General features: G+C 38.9%; 1 protein-coding gene across 1 annotated transcript; it reads right to left on the reverse strand.

Moving 5' to 3' along the window:
- Positions 1 to 382: 382 nt before the first annotated feature.
- On the reverse strand, positions 383 to 5,755 carry LOC145159303 (transferases/nucleotidyltransferase). Its single transcript, XM_079078245.1, has 13 exons — positions 5,567 to 5,755; positions 5,383 to 5,478; positions 3,204 to 3,281; positions 3,023 to 3,103; positions 2,690 to 2,909; positions 2,543 to 2,601; positions 2,325 to 2,374; positions 1,727 to 1,814; positions 1,391 to 1,651; positions 1,216 to 1,308; positions 1,031 to 1,135; positions 826 to 942; positions 383 to 691 (listed from the first exon to the last, which is right to left on the reverse strand). Exons 1-13 carry the CDS (start codon positions 5,630 to 5,632, stop codon positions 626 to 628), a joined length of 1,380 nt encoding a protein of 459 aa, XP_078934371.1. The 5' UTR covers positions 5,633 to 5,755; the 3' UTR covers positions 383 to 625.
- Positions 5,756 to 22,882: the final 17,127 nt, after the last annotated feature.

Here is a 22,882-nt window from a genome sequence, read left to right on the forward strand (position 1 = left end):
TTTTGTTCATATACATTTTTAAATTGTTTTTAACATTTTGTTTGGCCGATATAATCATAATTTGTAACATAATTCATAATTCATTTACAATTATGTTTTTATTTTCTTTTTTTTCTTTAGTTATATAATTATTATTTTTTAATTCAAATATTTAAATATATAACATTGTTATATAATTATTATTTTTATCAATCCTTTTATAAGCATTTTTGTAAAAAAAATGTACGAAATTTATTGAACGTGAATAGGATTAAAATAGAACAAGTAATATATAGAATAATTAGAATTCAAAACAAATATTTTATTATACATAGGAGCTAATCGAAATCTATATAACTCGAAAATGAACAAAATCAAAAGATGAAGAACGGAAGAGAGTCCCTATCACAGAAAGAATAGTAAAATCCATCGAACATAGAATTCGAAGAATCACTACAAAAGTAGTAACACACCACAGAATAGTAAAATCCATCAAACACGCTCTTCCTGTCTTCATTCATTCTGTTTACAACTTAGACTACAACCAAACCGAGTTTAATCGAAAAGCCGATAATGAAAATATAATATAAACCTATGTCACGTTTTACAAAAATAAAATCATCATTCATCCCCATAGGCTATACTTCTATTTCCGTGCCAAAGATTCTCCCTTGTGCTCACTTCCAGCCGTAACCACAAAACCAGCACCTATCTGAATTCAATTCAACACAACACAACACAACACAGATTAAATAGTTAAGACACGTGTACACTAAAGAAACCCTGTTTGTTGTTAATAATATAATAAAACAAAAAACTAAAAAGATCCCAAGAAAAAGAGACTACTTGACAGTCCTTGAGTACAGCACGCTCTTGGAGCTGTACGTTACTGGAAACAACCGATCCATTGATAGAACAACCGTCTCCAATAGTAACATGATTCATAATCACCGAATTTACAACCTACAAATATAGTTATATTTATATTTTACTATATACCACTTTAATATTAATATAACATTTCATTCAAATTATTTTTATTTAATTGTACCTTCACATTTGATCCTATCCGACAATGACGTCCAATAACAGAACGTTTTACACTGCATTTGTCCCCCATTTGTGAACCTTCTCCCAGCATACATTGTGGTCCAACCTTTATATATTTATTATGTTCATAAAAAAGGAAGAAAAAAAACACTTTATGTTAAAAAAAAAAAAAGTGCATGAACTTACTGTGGTTTTTGAGCCAAGAACAGCAGATGGATGAATGACATTGTTGTGCACAGAGAATGAACATCTGGATAAATGACTTGCATCTCCTATGACCTGGCATGCTTAAGACTTAATAAAAAAAAGTAATTTAAACAGTGGTAATATGAAAGAAAGGTTTGAGTGTAGAAAAACTCACATCTCTGTTAATGTCACTGAATGCTTGAATGGAATTTAATCGTGCACAATATGAGGTTTTGTTGGCAATATAAACACAGCATTTATGAGTTTTTCTTTCAGTTGGAGCAAATCCATTGGGCCCCAAGGCATAAAGTTCATGAAAGCTTGGTGTAGATGCGTTAGCAAGAAGCTGAGACAACATTACTTTATTGTTACTAAAAGCATCCTTTTCGTTTCCATTTTCTTCAGCTTGTGCTCCATTTAATAATATTTCAGACCTCTAAAACCACCAAAAAAAAATAAAATATTATGCTGAGAAAAATGTGTTTCATATGTGTAGGCTTAAGAAACCAACCAGTTGACTTTTGACAAGATAAGGTAAGACATCCTGCTTCAAGCTTCTGAATGTTTGTTTTTTATTAAGGACATCTTGAAGAACAGACCTATCAAAAAACCAAAGAATATGGACAAAAAAAAAAAGAGTAAATTACATGAATGGTCCCTATCGTTTATGGTTTAGGGTAATTTGTGCGTTTGGTCCCTAACTTATTTTTTTAACTTGGAAGGTCCCTACTGTTTGTTTTTGTTACACGTTTGGTCCGTGTCTTACCTAAAGAAACTATTTTGCCCTTGATTTTTTTAATTTATTTAAATAAACACACCCCCAACCCCACCCCCTCACCTTACGTTATCCACCCCACTATTTTTCCCTATTTAAATAATAGTCTTTTTAGGTAAAACAGGGACCAAGCACATAACAAAAACAAACAGTAGGGACCAAGCGCGTAATAAAAACAAACAGTATGAACCTTCTGAGTTAAAAAAATAAGTTAGGGACCAAGCGCGCAAATTACCCCAAACCATAGGGACCATTCGTGTAATTTACTCAAATAATAAATAAGGTTGGATTAAGTGAAAATAAGTGATGATTCAAGAAAATGTAGAAATCAAACCTTTTGAATGCATATAAATGAGCATCCATTAAATCAGCACGAATTTCCATCTACATGTGTTCAAAGGGAAAAAAATTGAAATGAGAAACATGGATCAAAGTGGGATACTTTCCATGACAAGGGCATTCACGTCTTTTTCACAAACAGGAGATTAAAAGAAAGCCGTTGTCCTCCTACCTTTATGAATGAGACAAAAAAAAAAACATTTAGTGATTTACCTTGCCTACAGCACGAAGGATGCTCTTTTGAACCCTAATATCTTTTTCAACATCCATACCTAGAAAAGACCATGTGGTAATAAGTAATAACTAATAAACAAAAATACTTAATATGATAAAAAAAAGTATAAAAATCAAAGATCTAACCAGCTGCTATATGTAAAAGAAATTGTTCTGTGAGGTCAAGGCCCACAATATTAATGCATCCTGGTTTCTTTGTTTTATCTTTTCCAGCAGAAGAGCCTGATTCCTGGGTCCCACTGACAGGTAAAGAACATAACATTGCAGTCACTACAGCATCATGTCGCCTATGAGCTGCTGCTACTGCCCCTGGTGATATGTCACAAACAAGATCACCACTCACAACCTGCAAAAAATTAATCACTTAATTCTTCAAAAAAATTTGTATCTTCCAACATTGTCCACATCAGCATCAACAAAAATAAAAAACTTCATATTGATATGAGTGAGAAGTCAAACCAGGATGTCAGATGCAGTCAAATGATGAGCAATGGCCCGAAGAGCGCCAGCTGTACCAACTTCCTCTGGGACAGAAGCAACCTAAAAAAATATATCTTAGCTTGCTTACCATGATATAAATCTCAAATTATTTAAAAAAAAAAAGTAATTATAAATCTCTAAAAGGTTTTACTAAAAATACCTGAACATGTAATCGATCAACATAAGCCTCAGATATCCAATTTTCAACAAGGCCATCTGTATCTTCCCCTTCCACAACCTATGCCCAAAAATCTTCATGTAAAAACTCTAAAATCGTCTTTACTTTTTAATCAATTTCTTTTTAATAAAACGCATGTCTTCATATACAATAAGCAACTAGATAGAAAGATGTTGAGGTTAAATGGTAATTAAATCCATATAGATTTTGCATTTCAGAAATGTATCTCATATATGATGATTTTAAATGGGTAAATAAAATCCATGATGTGGTCTACGATTATTGGGAAATAGGTGTTACGAAAATCACACGATGTACAAGTTGATAAATATTATTTGTAACGAATATTGTGCGACAATATTATAATGTTGCAATAGATTTATGACAATAAACTTTATGTGATTTTATGTAGTTTAAAATGTTAGGGTAAAACGATTCATGATAAGGTTCCCTAGATCCCTGATTTCTAGGATTATTCCTATTTGATAGAAACAATTATGTTCATTTAATTACCTTATGAGATAAGTATAATTAAATAATAAATTCCTATTGAGAATGGAATTCCTCATTTGAGTAGTAGTTCAACAGTTCAGCCCTCTTTTAGTATATATATATATATATATATATATATATATATATATATATATATATATGTTAAGGGTTTCAACCATGTTTGTCTCAAGGCTTATGATTCCATTGTTTGTGGTGGAAAACATCAAAAGTGTATGATTAAATGATGAATAATTTTAATATGAGTTAACATGTTTTCTCCTTAGAATAATGGGCTTTCTATTTACTAGCCTCCCATTTTTCTCTTCTGCATTTTTGACATTATCACTTAGAAGGTGGGGCCATGGTATTTTAACACTAAATTTTTCATATGGCTAACCTACTTTACAAAAGAAAAAGGTCAAAACCTCATTATAAAGAAAAGGAAAAGAAGCTTTACATCAAAAGAGTTCAAAAGTAGCAGAAGCAATTTGGACACAGATTAAGTATGTACGATAACTTTTCTCAAAGTAAACACTGATTGTTATACAAGTTAACTACAATGATTGTTTTCCCAAAAAGAATTGTGTTAAAAAATGACTTCATATATTTGCTATAGCTTTGACATTTGTTTAAAACTACTTAAATCCTTCATGTGTCATCAACTAGAAGTGTGTCTTATGGGTAAAAGAAATTGTCATACTAAAGCTTCTCACATAATGGTAGAGTGAAATCCTTCATGTGTATCTTGATTAGGGTTGTATCTAAGGTTGTCCTAAATCTCCTTTTCAGTGAAGGAGATCAAATTGTAGACATTTACACACATTTGGTTATCAACTTGAAGTAGGGATTGTAGTTCAACTTAAAAAACAACAATAAATGATGGATATTTCATTGGTTGATAAGTCCAACAGATACAAAGTAAAATATATTTCACATAAACCTAAAACTTAGGAAGCTAGAAATGGTACATTCATTAAACTATTAACTTGAGTGAGAGTGTGTCTACCTAAAGGGTAAAAATGTGACTACATGCCAACTCATGTGATGGATGAAGATAATTCCAGTCTATGGTATGATGCTACACATGATAACTACAATCTACTGCAAAAATGAAGTATAGAAGATTGTTAAGATTGTAAAAAAGAGTCGAAACACAATCGTGCAGTAGTAAATTGATGGAGTCAAATGCCAATATCAAGACATGTGCATTGTACAGAGTATAAGGTCAATAACAGGCTATATAAATTGAATTCTTATCCATAACTTTGTTTCTTCCTGATCTCTAAGAAAAGGACAAAGATTAGATCATGATCTCACTGTGGTTCCATGGGTTATAACCTGTCGATGTTTAAGAAATTACTTTGTTTGTGGAGATAGACCACTATTCATAATTGAGAGTTCAAGGAAACTATGTGATCGACATTTGGCGCTAGATAGAAGAAAGTTTTCGATAGCAACACAGCTTCCTCCTCTTATAATAAGGCTATAGAAAATACTAGGTTTTGTATCAAATTCACATCGTACAAACCTTTCCAGTAACTGATAGGATAATAATTAAACCGGAAAAGAAGCAAAAACTTACAGATAAACCCCAATTATCAAAAATTAGACGCTACATTGCAGGTATAAACGAATTATAGAACATATTGAAAATAGAAAAGGATCTTACAACGATAAGATCTTTGAGATTACTCTGCTCCAATAGCTCCAAAAGGTAGGATAACACTGGGCGATTCGCCACTGGGAGTAGCGATTTGGGAACGTCCTACAGGTTTTCAGAAACAAGAAAGTGAGTCGATACAATCATATTCACAAATATATGAATCATATACACACCAGGAGGTTATAGAAACCTTGGAAACAAGAGGGGCAAGCTTCTTCGAAGTGCCTCCCGCCAATACTACCACTTGAAAATCCATATCTGCAAGCTGGTTTGAGGAATAGAGAATTAGGGGGTTACGAGGGGGTTTGCACTTTGTGAACAAAGGAGCCGTCGCGTCACGGAAAAAAGAAAGGCCGACGCTTTTGATTGCAACCGGTGCGAATCACTAATTATAATTAGGGTCAAGTTGATGTAGGCGGATCCGACCCGATCCGAAAAAAATAGCACAAAACTTTGGACCGAAATCGAACCGATTATGAATATATGGGTTCCGGGCCGGTTCGACTTATCTCATGCAACCTCGTTCAATAGTTTTTCCAGCCCATTAGCTAGATATTGGGAGTTGGTATTTGTCGGTGTGTGTTTTTTTTTCAATAATCAATCATAAATTAAATATTCTCCTGTAATTTTCTTCTATCATCCATCAAGTGATGGCATGTGTTATATTTAATTTTTCTTATTAATATTTTAATCTACTTCTCATCATTTAACATTGATAGGAAGACAAGCAGGAGAAAATTATAGGACGATATTTAATTTCTCGTAATGAAATATCATTGGTTTGTTATTTCAATTTAACGGTTCGTGGTAACTTGGTATTTCAATTTAATATTTAACTACATTTCAGTTTGGCCATGAACTTTTCTTATTTTTTCAATTTTAGTTTTTGCTTCTGTACACATATTCTATAATATTTTTTAGAGAAAATCTCGAGAAAAATCTTAATATTTTACCTTAATTTACGAAAAAATCTCAAATTAAAATTTATTTACGAAAAAAGTCACAATTACTGGTAAAATTATGACGATTTGACCCATTTTTCCCAATTTACTGGTTTCAGTACTTACCCGGTTTCATTAAAATCTCATTATTTTACCCTAATTTACAAATAAGTCCCAAAATAAAATAAGTAATGATTTAGCCCTTTTCTCCATTTAACATATATTTTACCAGGTTCATTGCTGATCTGGATGTCTAGTCATTAAATTAGCTGATAAGATAGATATAATGGGTTATATAATACTACATTTACCGTAAAGTTTGATATCCATCTCATCGGCTCACTTATGATTATGTATCCAGGTCAGCAATGAAACCGGTAAAATGTGTGGTTTTGGGAAAAATAGGGGGAAATGAGCTGATGAGATAGATATACTGGGTTACAAAAGATTAGATAGACAATTTGAAATTTCTTATAAACTTAAAAATAACAAATTTGTTGCAAGTTTATGTAATTATTGCAGTTTTCGTTAGATACATTTTATATTTCAGGAAATATACAGTAGATCATGATATCATTTTTTTAATGATAAACATAACATTATATAACTCAACATATCCATATCATCAGCTCATTTAATGACTATGCGTCTATGTCAGTGATGACACTGGAAATATGTCCAGGGAGAAAATGGCTAAATCATCACTTAATTTTAGTTTGGGACTTATTCGTAAATTATGATAAAATAATAGGACTTTAATGGAACCGGGTAAGTAATGAAACCGGAAAAAAAAATGGTCAAATCACTGTTTTTACCGGTAATTTGGATTTTTTTATAAACAAATTTTAGTTTTGGATTTTTTCGTAAATTATGTTGAAATATTAGGACTTTTCTGAAGATTTCCCTATTTTTTAGTTTTAGTTTAATTTTTTGTTTTTTCGTTTTTTCATTTTTTTTTTATTAGAAAATTAGCATCACAACAAAATAGCAATGTACTAAATATCGAAAATACCAATATAAAATTACAAATTGCCATTGTAAAATTCTAAAATACCATTGTAACAAACTTACAAACCAAAACATTAATGTAAAAATCCAAAATACCATTGTACCAAATTAGCAATATATTAAATAACCAAAATACCATTATACCAAAATAAACAATCTAATCAAAAAGAAAAAATTAAACTTCAACCGGCTTTTTTTCCATTCTTTTTAACATCTTTGTCTATGTCATCCTTTCAATCTCTATATAAATACCAAAATAAAAAATAGTTATTATTTAAAACTTCTAACAAATATTACAAATAATATTATAATGATTTAAATTTACTACCAAAATCAATCTCATCATTATTTAATATGTCTCTATCATCATTTGTTATCGGTTTTCATGATTTCCTAACTCAATCTTAGGTACACACCAACATCTCCAGAATAAGTGTTGCCGAACGTGTTCGATACTCATCTAAAATTCGACCGAATGTGCCAAATACGGATTTCGGTGTCACAGTCGACATTTGTATGGACAAAATATCTAAAAGCAAACGATTATAAAATTATAAGTCTATTAATTTATATCTTAAATTATAGAAAACCAAAACAAGTATTAGAAAATCGAAACTACATTCCTTTATACTAGCAATGGTAGGAAATCGCAAATCGTATTTTTTTCCACTAATCTAGTATGTTGAAATCTTTAACAAAAGACATTTTGGCATCGGTTGGCACCATCAAGAAATTGTTGAACCTGAACAAATTGTTGTTCAGAAATCTAACGAAACATAAAGTGTTCGCAGGTCTGGTAAAAATATAAGGAACCAGAGAGATATGGATTTCTCATTGACTGATGTTCTTTGATGGATTCTGATGAACCCATCAACTACCAGAATGTTATGTCAGATTATGAATTCGACAAATGGATTGAAGCCATGAAAACTAAAATGCAATCTATGTATAATGATCGAGTATGAGACTTGATTGATCTTCCTCCCATAGTAAGATTGTAGGAAGTAAGTGAGTTGTCAAGAAGAAAAATAAACATGGATAGAAACATACGCATATTTAAAGGATGATTGTTGACAAAATCTTCACTCAAACTCGTGATATTGACTATAACGAAACTTTTTATGTAATTGCTATGATTAGATCAATTGGGGTATTATTTGTCATAGCCAAATATTATGACTATAAAATATGGAAAATAGGTGTCAAAATTGTTTTCCTTAATAGACATTTACCTGGAGATGTATATATATATATATATATATATATATATATATATATATATATATATATATATATATATATAAAACTTATTCTGAAGGTTTTGTCGATCCATGACATCCTAATAAAGTGTGTAATATGTAGACATCTATTTATGGATTTAAAGAAAGTATCGCGAAGTTGGAATCTTCATTTCATGAGTAAGTCATAAAGTGTGGTTTCATAAAAAAAATGAAGATGACTTTTGTGTTTACAATAAAACTAGTGGGAGTGCGATGACATTCCTAGTCTTGTATGTGGACGACATATATTGACTAAAAGGGTTGAGTCAAAGTGCATATATTGACAAGATCTTGAAAATGTTCAATATATGAGACTCCTAGAGAGGATTTCTTATCAATGCCACATGACATGATTTTGAGCTCGTCTCAAACTCTAGTATAAAAGGTTAACCTAGATAATATGAATGGGTTACATTTGCTTTAGTCATTGGATCCATCATGCATGTCATGTTATGCACGAGACCAGATGTATGCTAATGCTTTTTAAGCATGACAATAAGATACCAACAAGATATAAGGGAAGGTCATTGGATAACTATAAAGAGCATTCTAAAAGTAATTACAAAGAACTGAAGAAATGTTTCTAAGTTACTCGGCTTGGAAGAAGATCTTGCTCTAAAGTGTTACATAGATGCTAGCTCCCAAACAGATGGAGATAAATGTAAGTTAATATCGGGATATATCTTTATTATTAATGAAGAACCAATTTTGTTGGAAAGGAGTTCCAAGCATAACATGTTTGAACAATCTACTATAGAATAAGAATATGTTGTTGCTTTTGAAGATGCAATAGAAAATGGTTGGATGAAAAACTTCATTGAAAAACTAGGATGAATCCTTCATTTAGGATCACCTAAAAATCTTTTGTGACAAAAAGGGTGCACTTACTCTAGCCAAGGACCCTAAGTCACATCAAAACATCAATCATTTCCTCCGAAGATTTGACAATATTCATAATAAAGTTAAATAAGGAAATGATTGTATTCCTAGAATTTATATGTTGGGTTTTAGTTCAAAATTAGTTTCTAAAAAACTCATAATAATTGCAGCGGAAATCTTAAATTTTTTGAACTTAATAACAAATTACAACCCACCAAGGATATTCTTACAAGTAATGGAAAGAAAACACCATCCATAGAAGAGTAAAAGAATAAACAACCTTTGTTGTCTTTTGGTCCTCAAGGGGAGGCTAGGAAGTGGATGAAGAATGTGGAACCTTTGTAACATCCCAAAAATCATGACCAAAAATTTCTTTTTAAAACATTACTAAACCATAGTATCAAATCATTTCAAACATACTAGAAGGGTTATATAACAAATCAGAGTGTCTTTTCAAAACACTTGTCCATTTTATCAGAGTAAACATCCCAAGCTAAACTTCTTTGTTGTGTGTGTGTGTGCCATGCGATCACCCCGAGCTCTTCCCTCCGCTACCGGAAGTACCTGAAACCGAAACTGAAAACCGTAAGCACGAAGCATAGTGAGTTCCCCAACCTACCACATACCACATACATAACCACATATTGGGCCTTGCCCACTGCATCGGGCCCTGCCCGGCATCGGACCGAAGTCCGGACTAACTTGGGCTCCGCCTACTGCATCGGGCCCCGCCCGACATCAGGCCCCGCCTGGAATCGAGCCCCACTCGGTATACATATTTGTTCTCTTAGGCCCCGCCTGTCTCTGGGCCTCGCCCGCTAGTAACAATTACAAGCATATGACATAACACATATCATAAAGCTAAACATACTCTACTGTACTACTGATCTAAGGCCTCGCCTATCTTGGGACCCGCCCCTGTCCTACTACTGGTGAGTCATGGAACCCCGTCCATGCTTCTGCTGATTAGTGAGATACGGGCCCCCGCCCACACTCACCTCCCTCCTAACTCGGGCCTCGCCCCTACTCTGCTACTAATGAGATACGGAACCCCGTCCATACTCGGCTAGTGATGAGATACGGGACCTCGCCCGACTCACCTCCCTACTGGGCACATACAAGTATCACACAGACAACAAGTACAATCTAACATGAAAGACATTCCTTGGGCACCCGCCCAACATCAGACCTTGGTCCGGAATATTATACTAGCATACAGTGCCTAGGGCTAACCCCCATGTCTTCCTACTCATAGCTACATGGGCCGGCATTGTGGCCTTAGACCCATTCACACAGTGAGGAGACTCATCTCGCACTGCTGAAGACTAGTTGAACACTTCTGACTGCTAACCGGCAACTTCTGAACTGCTGATCCTTCGGCTCCCCGAACTATCAATACCCTAAGTAACACTTAGACCACAATATTCCAAAAGTCAATCCAGATCAAAGTCAACGATCCAAGTCAACGGTCAAATTCAACCTCCAATTGACTTGACTCGCCGAGTTGGTGTACCAACTCATCGAGTCCATGCTTCTCCAACTCAATACAACCACCGATCCTACCCGTCGAGTCTAGCAAGCACTCGACGGGTTCTTCTTCAGTCTTATAGTCGGGACCATCTTCAACCGACTCGTCGAGTTCATCCTTGAACTCATCGAGTTCATCTCCCTCTTATGAATGTCCAGACTATGACTCGCCGAGTTGTATGAACAACTCGTTGAGTCCATCTTCATAAACTAATAGGATTGCCTTAGACTCGCCGAGTTCCTCATTAAACTCGCCGAGTACGATGATCTTCATGCCCGCTATGGACCCAGACTGACTGAGTCCCATACCAACTCAACTCATACCCTTTAACAGAAGGGTTTTAGGGCAAGAAAGCAGACTGACTCGCCGAGTCCCATAAGTGACTCGCCGAGTCCCTCTATGTCTCATTCTATTCAGACGATTTCTAAGCCAAACAGCTTCTCCCAAAGGTAGATCTGGGCTCCTAAGATCGGTATAGCACGTAAAGTCCCTGCCTTTCCTTCCATGCATGGCCTTTTGAGACTTAAAAGACCATAATAACCCCTTAAAGCTTGCATGAGGGTTTCTAATGGCATAAAGCTTGCACCTTTATGCCTTAACCATTCTTAGGGACTCCATATCTGAAAAAATCTTTGCTTGGGACGTCCTAATCCCACAAGAAATCATTCTTGGTCCATAAACTTCATAAAAAGGGGCATAAAGAGATCTAACAAACTAGAAGTCAAGGAAGGAACTTGATTACCAAAATGAGCAGCAAATGGAGTGAATCTTCTGGATCTACTCCTTCCTCCTTGAACCTCCAACCTTCTTCTTGTTCCTCCAAGCTTCAAGAATGCTCCATAACTCTCAAAATGACTCACAACTCAAGGGTGGCTTCTAGGGTTTTCGTTATGGACTTGAGAGAGTATCAAGGGGGCTGATGAAGGCTATAATGTTCCTTAAATAGGGTACAAGGCCCGCATTTAGGGTTTTCCCCAAACCTGGCCAACTCGCCGAGTCAGTCTTCTGACTCGTCGACTAGGTCACTAAACCCGCGACCAAATCGTGCTCCTACTCGTCGAGTCACCCATCTACTCGACGAGTTACTTCCTCATTTGAGGTTTTCTTCTCTTTCAAGGTCTCCTGAATTCGGGGTGTTACAACTCTCCCCCACTTAAACTAGACTTCGTCCTCGAAGTCCGCCACGGCCAACAATCTTGCAATCTGCTCACAACATTTCTGCTCGGTGAATACCTCTCCTACTGAGCCCAATCCTCGAGGGATCACTTTTCATTGACCTTCCGCCCGGTCATTCAGCCAAAACTAATCCTTGAGGGTAAGAACCTCGAGAGCGCTTTGCTCACCAACAATCCTGAGATCACGACTCTTTCCCAACTGATAATCATTTCGGTACTCCTCGAGTACTTATGCTGGTCAACCTAGGGGTTCACCTCTTTTTCCTTGCGCGTTCACTGGCCTTCCCAATGCAACCTTCCATAAACAACAACCTCCTCTATCTCTATGAAGGATATACCCTTCGTTGAACCTACCTTCCCAGCCACTCCCAGTGCTGGTCACTTCGCTGATACATACTGAGTGCTTTCTCTTTCTATATGTTGATGCTGGAAACCCCTCCCAACGGATGGATCAGATAATCCTTCGAGTAATGGACTTATCCCTGCAACGGTTAGACTCATACGAGAGCTGCGCAACAGAGTCAAATCACTCACTGTGAGATTATTTAATCCTGCTGTTAGTGGCCTAACACCTCTCAGTCAACTAACTACTTCCACTCACGGATCCTCTTATTGCTGTCCCTGTCCGAAGATTCTGCTGTCTCTGATCCGCTCTCCGGACGAACCAAGACCACCCCGGTCCCAACTAATCTGCCATTACCTTGACTACCAGACTCCTACCGGTTATTGAACTCAAACTCCATCTCTTAGTCGCTCTCAGCGACTTCCGAAGGAAACTTCGACTAACTAAAACTGCTCTGTCTACCTTGCCACTCTGGCTCTCTAAATCCTGGGATCCTCGATCCCTTATCTTGACTCTAAGGTCTCTACCAGGTCCCACCTGCGCTGCTAAAATTTTACGGGCCTCGCCCGCGGGTCTCACCCAAACTATATCTTAGAGCGGTCTCTCCCTCTAGTATCACCTGTACTGCTACTAACATACGGGCCTCGCCCACGGGTCTCACCCAACTGTATACTGGAGTGGCCTCTCCCTCAGGTCTCACCTATCTAGGGCTATGCAGGCCTGCCTCCATACTGAATCTCAACGAACTATGTCTACCTGATCCTGATCATACTAACTAGGAGTTACGGGCCTCGACCACACTCTGCAAACTAGGAGATACGGGCCCGCGCCCACACTCCTCTATCTAGGAGATATGGGCCCTCGCCCACACTCCTCTACTGTCTCTACACTGACTACTAATCCGAAAGCATCCCATGCCGGACATTCACTCAATCTGCATCTTGACTCACTCGAGTCCTGCTGGCAATCCTTCAACATGGTTTTCCAAACCAACTATCGTCTAACATGATTACTATGGTCATCCCGTAGCCTCACTACACTTCCCGTACTGTCTACCTACTGGTGAATGCTACGGCTATCCCTTAGTCTTACATCCTGGCTAAAATCACGTTCTGCCGAGAAAATCTTCAACCTGGTTTCCCAAACCAATCATCTACTAATCGCTATTACACGCACTCAACACTGGGAAGTTTCCCAAACTCCCAACTCACGTGTTTCTCATCCGAACAGCCACTCGGACTATTACCCTGCTCAACAGAGTTGCGAACTCATTCCAACTCCTTACTTACTTCTAATCCTGAATACTTGGAGGGCTCTCCCCCACTTTGACTCAACTAGCTCCTTGCAGCTTTCTGTCTGGAAAGGATTCCCAATCCTTCTTACCACTCCATAATCGTTCTGCTAAAAACTGATGTTTACCGCTGCCAGTGCTCCAAAGCTAACCAATACCATGACGCCACCGTCCTTGAAAGCTGGAGAAATACTCCTAGAGTCCCAATTTCACGCTTGCTACAGCGACCGCATCCTGAGTGACCTGCTCTAAAAGGGTACAACTACGGACTACTACACTAACATCCATGGTATGCAGATGGCATATAACTCAATCATAAGCAGGAAACAAAATCCAAAGTACAATCACTAATACAGATGCAGTACCATAGCAATTAAATCATAAATAAAACTGTCAAGCAACTAAAGGATACACACTTGCCACATCCGGGGATGCTCGCATGTCATCTGAAACCAACTGGTACGCCCTGCTCCGTGCCGTAGGCGCCTCTGCCCGGTCCTGCCGACTGTCGGTGATCCTCAAAGTCGCAGGAGCATGTGTTATCACATGTCCTGCTAAAAGCAAACTCGGACACTGGGCCTTCTTGTGGCCCCTCTGACTGCAATGAAAACATATCAGGTCTGATCCCTAAGTGGTGGTAGTTGTACAGTCTCTGCTGAAATGGCCAGTCCGGCCACACTTGAAGTAGCCTGAATCTCCACCACTGCCATTCCTGCACGCACCCTCGTGCGTCCTGCCACACTCTCCGCATCGGCTGCGACTCTGGAAATCCCTCGATATCGAGTCTGACCCCTTGGGTCTCTTGCCTAAACCTGTGGCTACCTGAATCTCACCCGGTTTCCTCTTCCTCTCTAACTCCAAATCAATCTCTCTCTCCCTGGCACGAGCAATCATATCCTCCAGTGTCTTGCAGCTGGACCTGCTCACAAACTGCCTGATGTCACATCTCAGCATCTCGTGATACCGCGCCTTCTTCATCTCCTCGTCCGCCACATATTGCGGCACGAGAAGGGCTCTCTCTTTGAACTTGGCGGTGATCTTCGCCATAGTCTCAGTCGTCTACTTCAAATCCTGAAACTCTCGTGCTAGCTGCTGCACCTCGATCACTGGTGCAAACTCGGCCCTGAACCTGGTTGAGAAGTCAGTCCATGTCATCGCGTCCAACGCGGCATCATCTCCAATGGCATGTCCAACCTCCTCCCACCAATCTCGTGCTCTGTCCTTCAGAAGACAGGAGGCAAGTCGGACCTTATCCCCTTCGGGACATCGGCTCGTACGGAAAGCGTTGGCAACATCGGCCAACCACCTGCTGCTAGCGATGGGGTCCCGAGCCCCATGGTAATCTGGTGCACCACAAGCTCTAAACTCTCGAAATGTCAAAGTACGCGCTCCCAGCATGGCTACCATCTCAGCGCGGAAGGCTCCCAGCCTCTCATCCAATATCTCCAGTATGCCCTCCTTCACCGTGCCAAAGATCACAGGAGTCTGATCTAGAATACTGCGCGTAACCTCGGCTGATACAAACTCCCTCATTCGCTCCTCGAGCTGCTCAGTCCCTGAACCCGAGCCTGATCCCTCTCCGGCGGCTGATCCGCCAACTGGTCTACCCCGTAGTGTCACCATTCTGCAACAAATCGTAACTACAATCAGAATACACATTTCTACCGAGGGATCACACTCACACTACAAGTTTCCCGGTTTCATCTCAGCCCTTCTTGAATCGAGTACAGATCCTCTGCTTTCAGTAGTATGGGCCCCTACTACCTTCCATATCTATCCGTACTTTCGTCAAGAATTGCCTCGACTACACCAAGTCCCTTTCACTGCTACTAACACTGCTCCCAGCACTACTCTCATCCTAGGCTTGCCCTAGGGTAACCTCCAACTCAGTATCTGCCATCAGGTGCGTAAGAAGTCCCTGTTATCTCCCCTTAACTAACTCGCGAATACTATTACATATTGCTTAGACTAGATAATTCTTCGAATGAGAGGTCCTACCCTACAACGGTTAGACTAAGACAAGAGCTGCGAAATAGGGCTAGACCTAACCTTCTGAAATTATTTAGTCCTTGCAATATGTATCTTAACATATTCGTTTACTAGTTAATTAGAGATAACTAAAACTCCTAATAGCACAAAGCAAGCAGCATTCGGACATTGGGAAAGCTAACCACATAATACAATCAAGTTGTTCTATCCTCTAATTAGGAATCTGTACTAGCATGCAATTCATAAAGCTCATACACATATAACAGGCAAGATCCTTAGTCCTAATCTAGCATGCAGTTCTAATACACATAGCATAACATAACTTCTATGGGTACTTTGGGAGAACTTACTTGAGCTCGGCTGATTGCATGCACCACACCCTTTTCTCTTTTCAAATCCTTTTTCTTTTCCTCAAAGCTCTTTTATAAAAATGATTTTTCCTTTGAAAACTTTCATACCAAGTCCTCAGTTTGAGTTCAGACACACCCGAGAGTGTATTCGAATCCCTCAAACCAAGGCTCTGATACCAACTTGTAACATCCCAAAAATCATGACCAAAAATTTCTTTTTAAAACATTACTAAACCATAGTATCAAATCATTTCAAACATACTAGAAGGGTTATATAACAAATCAGAGTGTCTTTTCAAAACACTTGTCCATTTTATCAGAGTAAACATCCCAGGCTAAACTTCTTTGCTCTGTGTGTGTGCCATGCGATCACCCCGAGCTCTTCCCTCCGCTACCGGAAGTACCTGAAACCAAAACTGAAAACCGTAAGCACGAAGCTTAGTGAGTTCCCCAACCTACCACATACCACATACATAACCACATACTGGGCCTTGCCCATTGCATCGGGCCCTGCCCGGCATCGGACTGAAGTCCGGACTAACTTGGGCCCCGCCCGGCATCAGGCCCCGCCTGGCTTCGAGCCCCGCTCGGTACACAGATCTGTTCTCTTAGGCTCCGCCGGTCTCTGGGCCTCGCCCGTGACTAACAATTACAAGCATATAACATAACACATATCATAAAGCTAAACATACTCTATTGTACTACTGATCTAAGGCCTCGCTTATCTTGGGCCCCGCCCCTGTCCTGCTACTGGTGAGTCATGGAACCCCGTCCACGCTCCTACTGATAGTGAGATACGGGCCCCCGCCCACACTCACCTCCCTCCTAACTCGGGCCTCGCCCCTACTCTGCTACAAATGAGATACGGAATCCCGTCCATACTCGGCTAGTGATGAGATATGGGACCTCGCCCGACTCACCTCCCTACTCTGCTACAAATGAGATAGAGAATCCCGTCCATACTCGGCTAACCCCCATGTCTTCCTACTCATAACTACCTGGGCCGGCATTGTGGCCTTAGACCCATTCACACAGTGAGGAGACTCACCTCGCACTGCTGAAGACTAGCTGAACACTTCTGACTGCTAACCAGCAACTTCTGAACTGCTGATCCTTCGGCTCCCCGAACTATCAATACCTTAAGTAACACTTAGACCTGATTGAAAGAACCCTTTCTATACTTTCATATTTCTGAAAGACCCAACTTTCATACTTGACAATATAGTTACTCCAAAACATGCTACATGCATATTCATAAAACAATATTTTATATTGATAAAGCGGTTACAAACTATTGGATACAAACCCACTATTTCATAGTGTTATATATTACATAACTTCCCAGGATTCTATAGATTTATACATATGGGAGTGCAAAATACAATAGTTTCAAACTATTCAAAAATCTTCTATCAATACAGTACTTTCAAACTATTCAAAAAATCTACTGCCAGTATATAACTATACTGGATGCTTATCTCCTGCAAATTAGTTAAACATTGAGAGGGGTAAGCGGTGGCGCTTAGTGAGTTCAATAATAGATACAATATAACGTTATGCCATATATATACTGTAATATGCCAGAAGCAAAGAGGAACAAGGAACAACAAAGGCATGATGCAAAAAGCTTTCCATATTAATCAATGAGACATAACAAATTCCATACTTGATATAAAATCAATAAAGTTTCAGCACAAATGGCACAGTAAATACTCAAGAATACCATTTTGCTAGAATATTTAGGCTTTCAGCCTTATCTTAGCATACTACCGAAGCCAAAGTGATGCCTATGTCATACACTTCATGGTCAACGGTTCATACCAATACCCAAGTGATGCTTATGTCATACACTTCAAGTCAGAGGTACAGCCTTGCTATAAAATAGCAGATACAACAACTCGAGATGATAACATGGAAAAAGCACATAGCACATATAACACATAACATACAATTGTTCCTATATATTAAACTCACCGAGAAATAAACGGGGGTCAAAATAGTAATTTAGGCAGCACTTCGGCTTTAAATATGACTTTCTTCGTTGAAAACCGGGAGTTTTCTTGAAAATCGGGCTCTGCGAAGGTAGAACTTCGAAACCGAAAAGATAATTTTTTCTGGGCTTCACGGGCACTCCGTGGCGTATTCCGGGGTTTAGAATCGATAATGGGGCTTCGGGGAAGGTTAAGGTGAAGAAAAGATGAAGAAAAGGGCTAAAAATGGTAAAAATCCAAATCTAACCGGGAAGGCTCGCAGGTCCCCTTCTATATATAGGGTCCGAAGTCTTGATCCAATGGCTGAGAAGTGGCCACGCTCCGGAAATCCGACGGCTCGCAGAGGAGGCTCGCACGTGGCTGCGCATGCGAGGGCCTCGGTGGCATGATCTGATTGGACCGCGGACTCGGAGTCCATGTGCGAGGTAAGGCGGCTTCGGACGAGCCTCGTCACCGGGTGACTAAGCAGCTTCGGACACTCGTCGGACGTGCGAAGGCCGAGGCTTCGGTCGAATCCGGAAGCGACATGCAACTGCCAGCTGCCTCGGTGACATCAGCAATTCGGACACTTGGCGCACTACCAGCGAAGCTGACGTGGCATTTCCGGGTGAAGCTCATTCATGCGAAATTTCTCGAATTTTGTGCCAAAATCTTCTAAAATTCATAACTTTCGTATACGAGCTCCATTTTTGACGTTCTTTATATGCACGCGTAGCTAAAATTACGCTCTACAACTTCCGTTTAGACTTTGTCGGCTAATTTTGACTTTAAATTTTATATTATTATTTTTAACAGACCGGGACTGGTAAATCCGTTAAAAATTCATAACTTCTTCATCCGACGTCCGTTTTCGTCAGACTTTTTACCGTTGTACTACTAATGACGAGACCTTCTATTCTCATTTAGGTTGTGTCGGCTAAAAATCACTCGATCTAAAATTCGAGTTTTTAGCTGTCTATTGCTAAGCTGAAACTTGTAAAAATATAACTTCCTCATACGAAGTCAGATTTTGGCGTTCTTTTTATCGAACTTCTCGGTTTAACGAATACTACGACTTTCATTTAGATCACTAAGGCTAAAAAGTAGTTTATCAAAAACTCACTTTTTACGTCATTCGGCACCGTGCCGGTTTTATCGCGGATCTTCGATTGGTCATAACTTCTTTGTTATAACTCGGATTTCGACGAGGTTTTCGCCTACGTGTTTCTAACGAGATTATCTACAACTTTAAACAATAAAATTTTACTTATTTAAAGTTTTATATTTTTGCTAAATTTCACTATTTAGCTTTTAATTGGAATCTCATAAGACTTCCAATAATTTATGAGTGATTCTAAACATAGTTTTACCTTATTTCTAGTAAAAACTATCTGTTAGAACTCAGTACTCAATATCACATAATATTTCATAATATTATTTATATAAAACACGATCTCAGAACGTGTATGTTACAAATACCTCCTCCTTTTGAGAATTTCGTCCCCGAAATTACATCGATTAAAATAAATGGGGATATTTCGCTCTTATCTCATTCTTATTCTCCCAAGTATAGTTCGGGCCTCGATGGTGTTTCCATTTGACAAGCACCAACTCTACTTCTTTATTACGTAGCTTAGTCGTTCTTTCGTTTACGATCTCTTTAGGCTCTTCTACATAAGTTAATTTATTATCCAGTTTCACCTCGGATAATGGAACTGCCTCATCATAGATGCTCAAGCATTTGCGCAGATAACTCACATGGAAGACATCATGAATACCTGCCAAATCTTCAGGCAATTCCAAGCGGTATGCTTGTTTACCAATCCTCTGGAGGATTTTGAAAGGACCAACAAATCTAGGACTTAGTTTTCCTTTCTTTCCAAATCGCATAAGACCTTTCCATGGGGATACCTTCAACATTACGAAATCCCCCACCTGGAATTCTATTGGTCGTCTCCTCTTTTCCGTATAGGACTTTTGTCGATCCTGGGCGGCTTTCATTCTTTCTCGTACAATTTGAATCTTGTCGGTGGTGTCTTGAATCATTTCAGGGCCTCCAAGGATTTTCTGTCCTATTTCACGCCAACATAATGGAGTACGACACTTGCGACCATATAATGCCTCATATGGCGGCATTTTGATTGAAGCGTGGTAACTGTTATTATACGAGAATTCGACAAGAGGTAAGTATTTATCCCAGTTACCACCGAACTCTAAGACACATGCACGAAGCATATCTTCTACCGTTTGGATTGTTCTCTCTGTCTATCCATCTGTCTGGGGATGATAGGCTGTGCTGAGAGCAACTCGAGATCCTAATTCACGTTGCATACTCGCCCAAAAGTGAGAAGTGAAGCGAGTATCACGATCGGAAACGATCTTTAGTGGCACACCATGTCTTGCAACAATTTCATTCAAGTATACTTGTGCGTATTTCTCCATTGGAGCCGTTTCACGCATGGCAAGAAAATGAGCGCTTTTAGTCAGGCAGTCGACGATTACCCAAATGCTATCATGCTGTCTAGCAGTCTTTGGCAATTTGGTAATAAAATCCATGGACAGTTCTTCCCATTTCCATACAGGTACACTAAGGCTTTCTGGGGTTCCGTAAGGCTTTTGGTGCTATGTTTTGACTTGTAAACATACTAAGCATTCCTGTACATATCTTCCAATGTCTCTCTTTAATCCAGGCCACCAATAATCAGCTCTTACATCATAGTACATTTTACTTGTACCAGGATGTATTGACAGTTTAGACTTATGGGCTTCATCTAAAATCTTCTTTCTTAATTCACCAATCTTCGGAATCCATAGCCGATTCTTGAATACCTTCAATCCTCGTGGATCATCAAGTAAAACATCGGTGTAATGTACCATTCCTTCTTTCTTCACATTTTCTGGCTTTAGGGCTTCTACTTGCCATTTCTCTAGTTCATCTAGAATAGTGAACTTTACTGTGGTGTGAGTAATAGCATAACACATACTATTACGATAAACCTTTCTGCTAAGTGCATCGGCAACTACATTAGCCTTTCCAGGATGATATAGGATTTCACAGTCATAGTCTTTGATCAGCTCCATGGCTCGTTGTTGTCTCATATTCAGATTTTGCTGACTGAATATATACTTGAGACTCTTGTGGTCGGTATACAATTGACATTTTGTACCAAAGAGGTAATGTCTCCAAAGTTTTAGGGCAAATACCACTGCAGCGAGTTCGAGATCATGAGTGGGATAATTCTTTTCATAATCTTTCAGTTGTCTTGAGGCATAGGCTATCACTTTACCACGTTGCATCAACACACAACCGAGTCCTAATCTTGAAGCATCGCTATATACAGAGAAATCATCATCATCTTCTGGAAGTGATAAGATTGGAGCATGGGTCAAAAGATCTTTTAGAGTCGAGAAAGCTTTTTCTTGGGCTTCACCCCATTTGAACTTCACTTCCTTTTGTGTAAGACTCGTGAGAGGTACGGCTATACGAGAAAAATCCTTAATAAATCTCCGGTAATATCCCACGAGACCCAAGAAACTATGAATTTCGGAAGCATTACGGGGCACTTCCCAATTTTGAATAGCTTCAATTTTAGTAGGATCTACGGATACACCGTCACTAGAAATAACATGGCCAAGAAATTGAACTTGGCGAAGCCAAAATTCACATTTCGAGAATTTAGCATAAAGCTTCTCCTTTCGAAGAAGTTCTAACACCGCACGAATATGAATGGCATGATCAGCTTCAGTCTTGGAATATATTAGAATATCATCTATGAATACAATGACAGATTTATCGAGCATTGGGCGGCATACCCGATTCATCATATCCATGAATAAAGCAGGAGCATTTGTTAAACCAAACGGCATAACAAGGAATTCGTAATGCCCATATCGAGTACGAAACGCAGTCTTCGGTACATCCTGCTCGTGAACTTTCAACTGATGATAGCCAGATCTTAGATCAATCTTGGAGAAATAGCTAACACCCTGAAGTTGATCAAATAAATCGTCAATGCGAGGTAGTGGGTATTTGTTCTTGATAGTCACCTTATTCAGCTCACGATAATCAATGAACATCCGCATTGATCCGTCCTTCTTCTTGACAAACAATACCGGAGCACCCCAGGGAGAGGTACTTGGTCGGATAAAGCCTTTGTCAAGTAATTCCTGCAGTTGGATCATCATTTCTTTCATCTCAGCTGGCGCAAGACGATAAGGAGTCTTAGCAATCGGAGCAGCACCAGGCACAAGGTCAATTCGGAATTCTACTTGCCTGTCCGGAGGAAGACCAGGCAATTCTTCGGGAAAAACATCTGGATATTCCTTAGCAATGGGAACATCATTCACTGTTTTCTTATCTTCTTTCGAGACATCGACTGTGTAGGCCAGATAGATAGAACACCCTTTCGATATGAATTTATGGGCTTTAAGGAAAGATATTATTTTTAAGGTTCCTTGTTCACCATAGACATAGATAGGATTCTCCCCTTCAATGGGAATACATACTATCTTTTCATAACACAAAAGGTCTGCGTGGTTCTTCGACAACCAATCCATGCCGAGAATAATGTCAAAGTTGGGCAAGGAGATAGGAATTAGATTAGCAAGAAAATTGTAGCCTTCAATTTCTATAACACAATTCCTATAGACTTTATCGGCAAGTAATGATATACTTCCAGTAGTCTCTACGTGAAAGGGTTGCGCGAGTGCATAGCAAGCAATTTGAAAAGAATGCGCAAATTCATAAGACAC

This window comes from Lactuca virosa, chromosome 2 (assembly GCF_052849685.1).
Source record: "Lactuca virosa cultivar CGN04683 chromosome 2, Lactuca_virosa_CGN04683_v6, whole genome shotgun sequence".
In the NCBI taxonomy this organism is placed as follows: domain Eukaryota; kingdom Viridiplantae; phylum Streptophyta; class Magnoliopsida; order Asterales; family Asteraceae; genus Lactuca; species Lactuca virosa.

Coding starts and splice junctions, on each gene's coding strand:
- LOC145159303 (XM_079078245.1), bottom strand. CDS start 5,632: ATGGATTTTCAAGTGGTAGTATTGGCGGGAGGCACTTCGAAGAAGCTT. Junction 2,910..3,022: donor TGACTGCATCTGACATCCTG/GTTTGACTTCTC, acceptor AATTTTTTGCAG/GTTGTGAGTGGTGATCTTGT. Junction 1,652..1,726: donor ATCTTGTCAAAAGTCAACTG/GTTGGTTTCTTA, acceptor TGGTGGTTTTAG/AGGTCTGAAATATTATTAAA.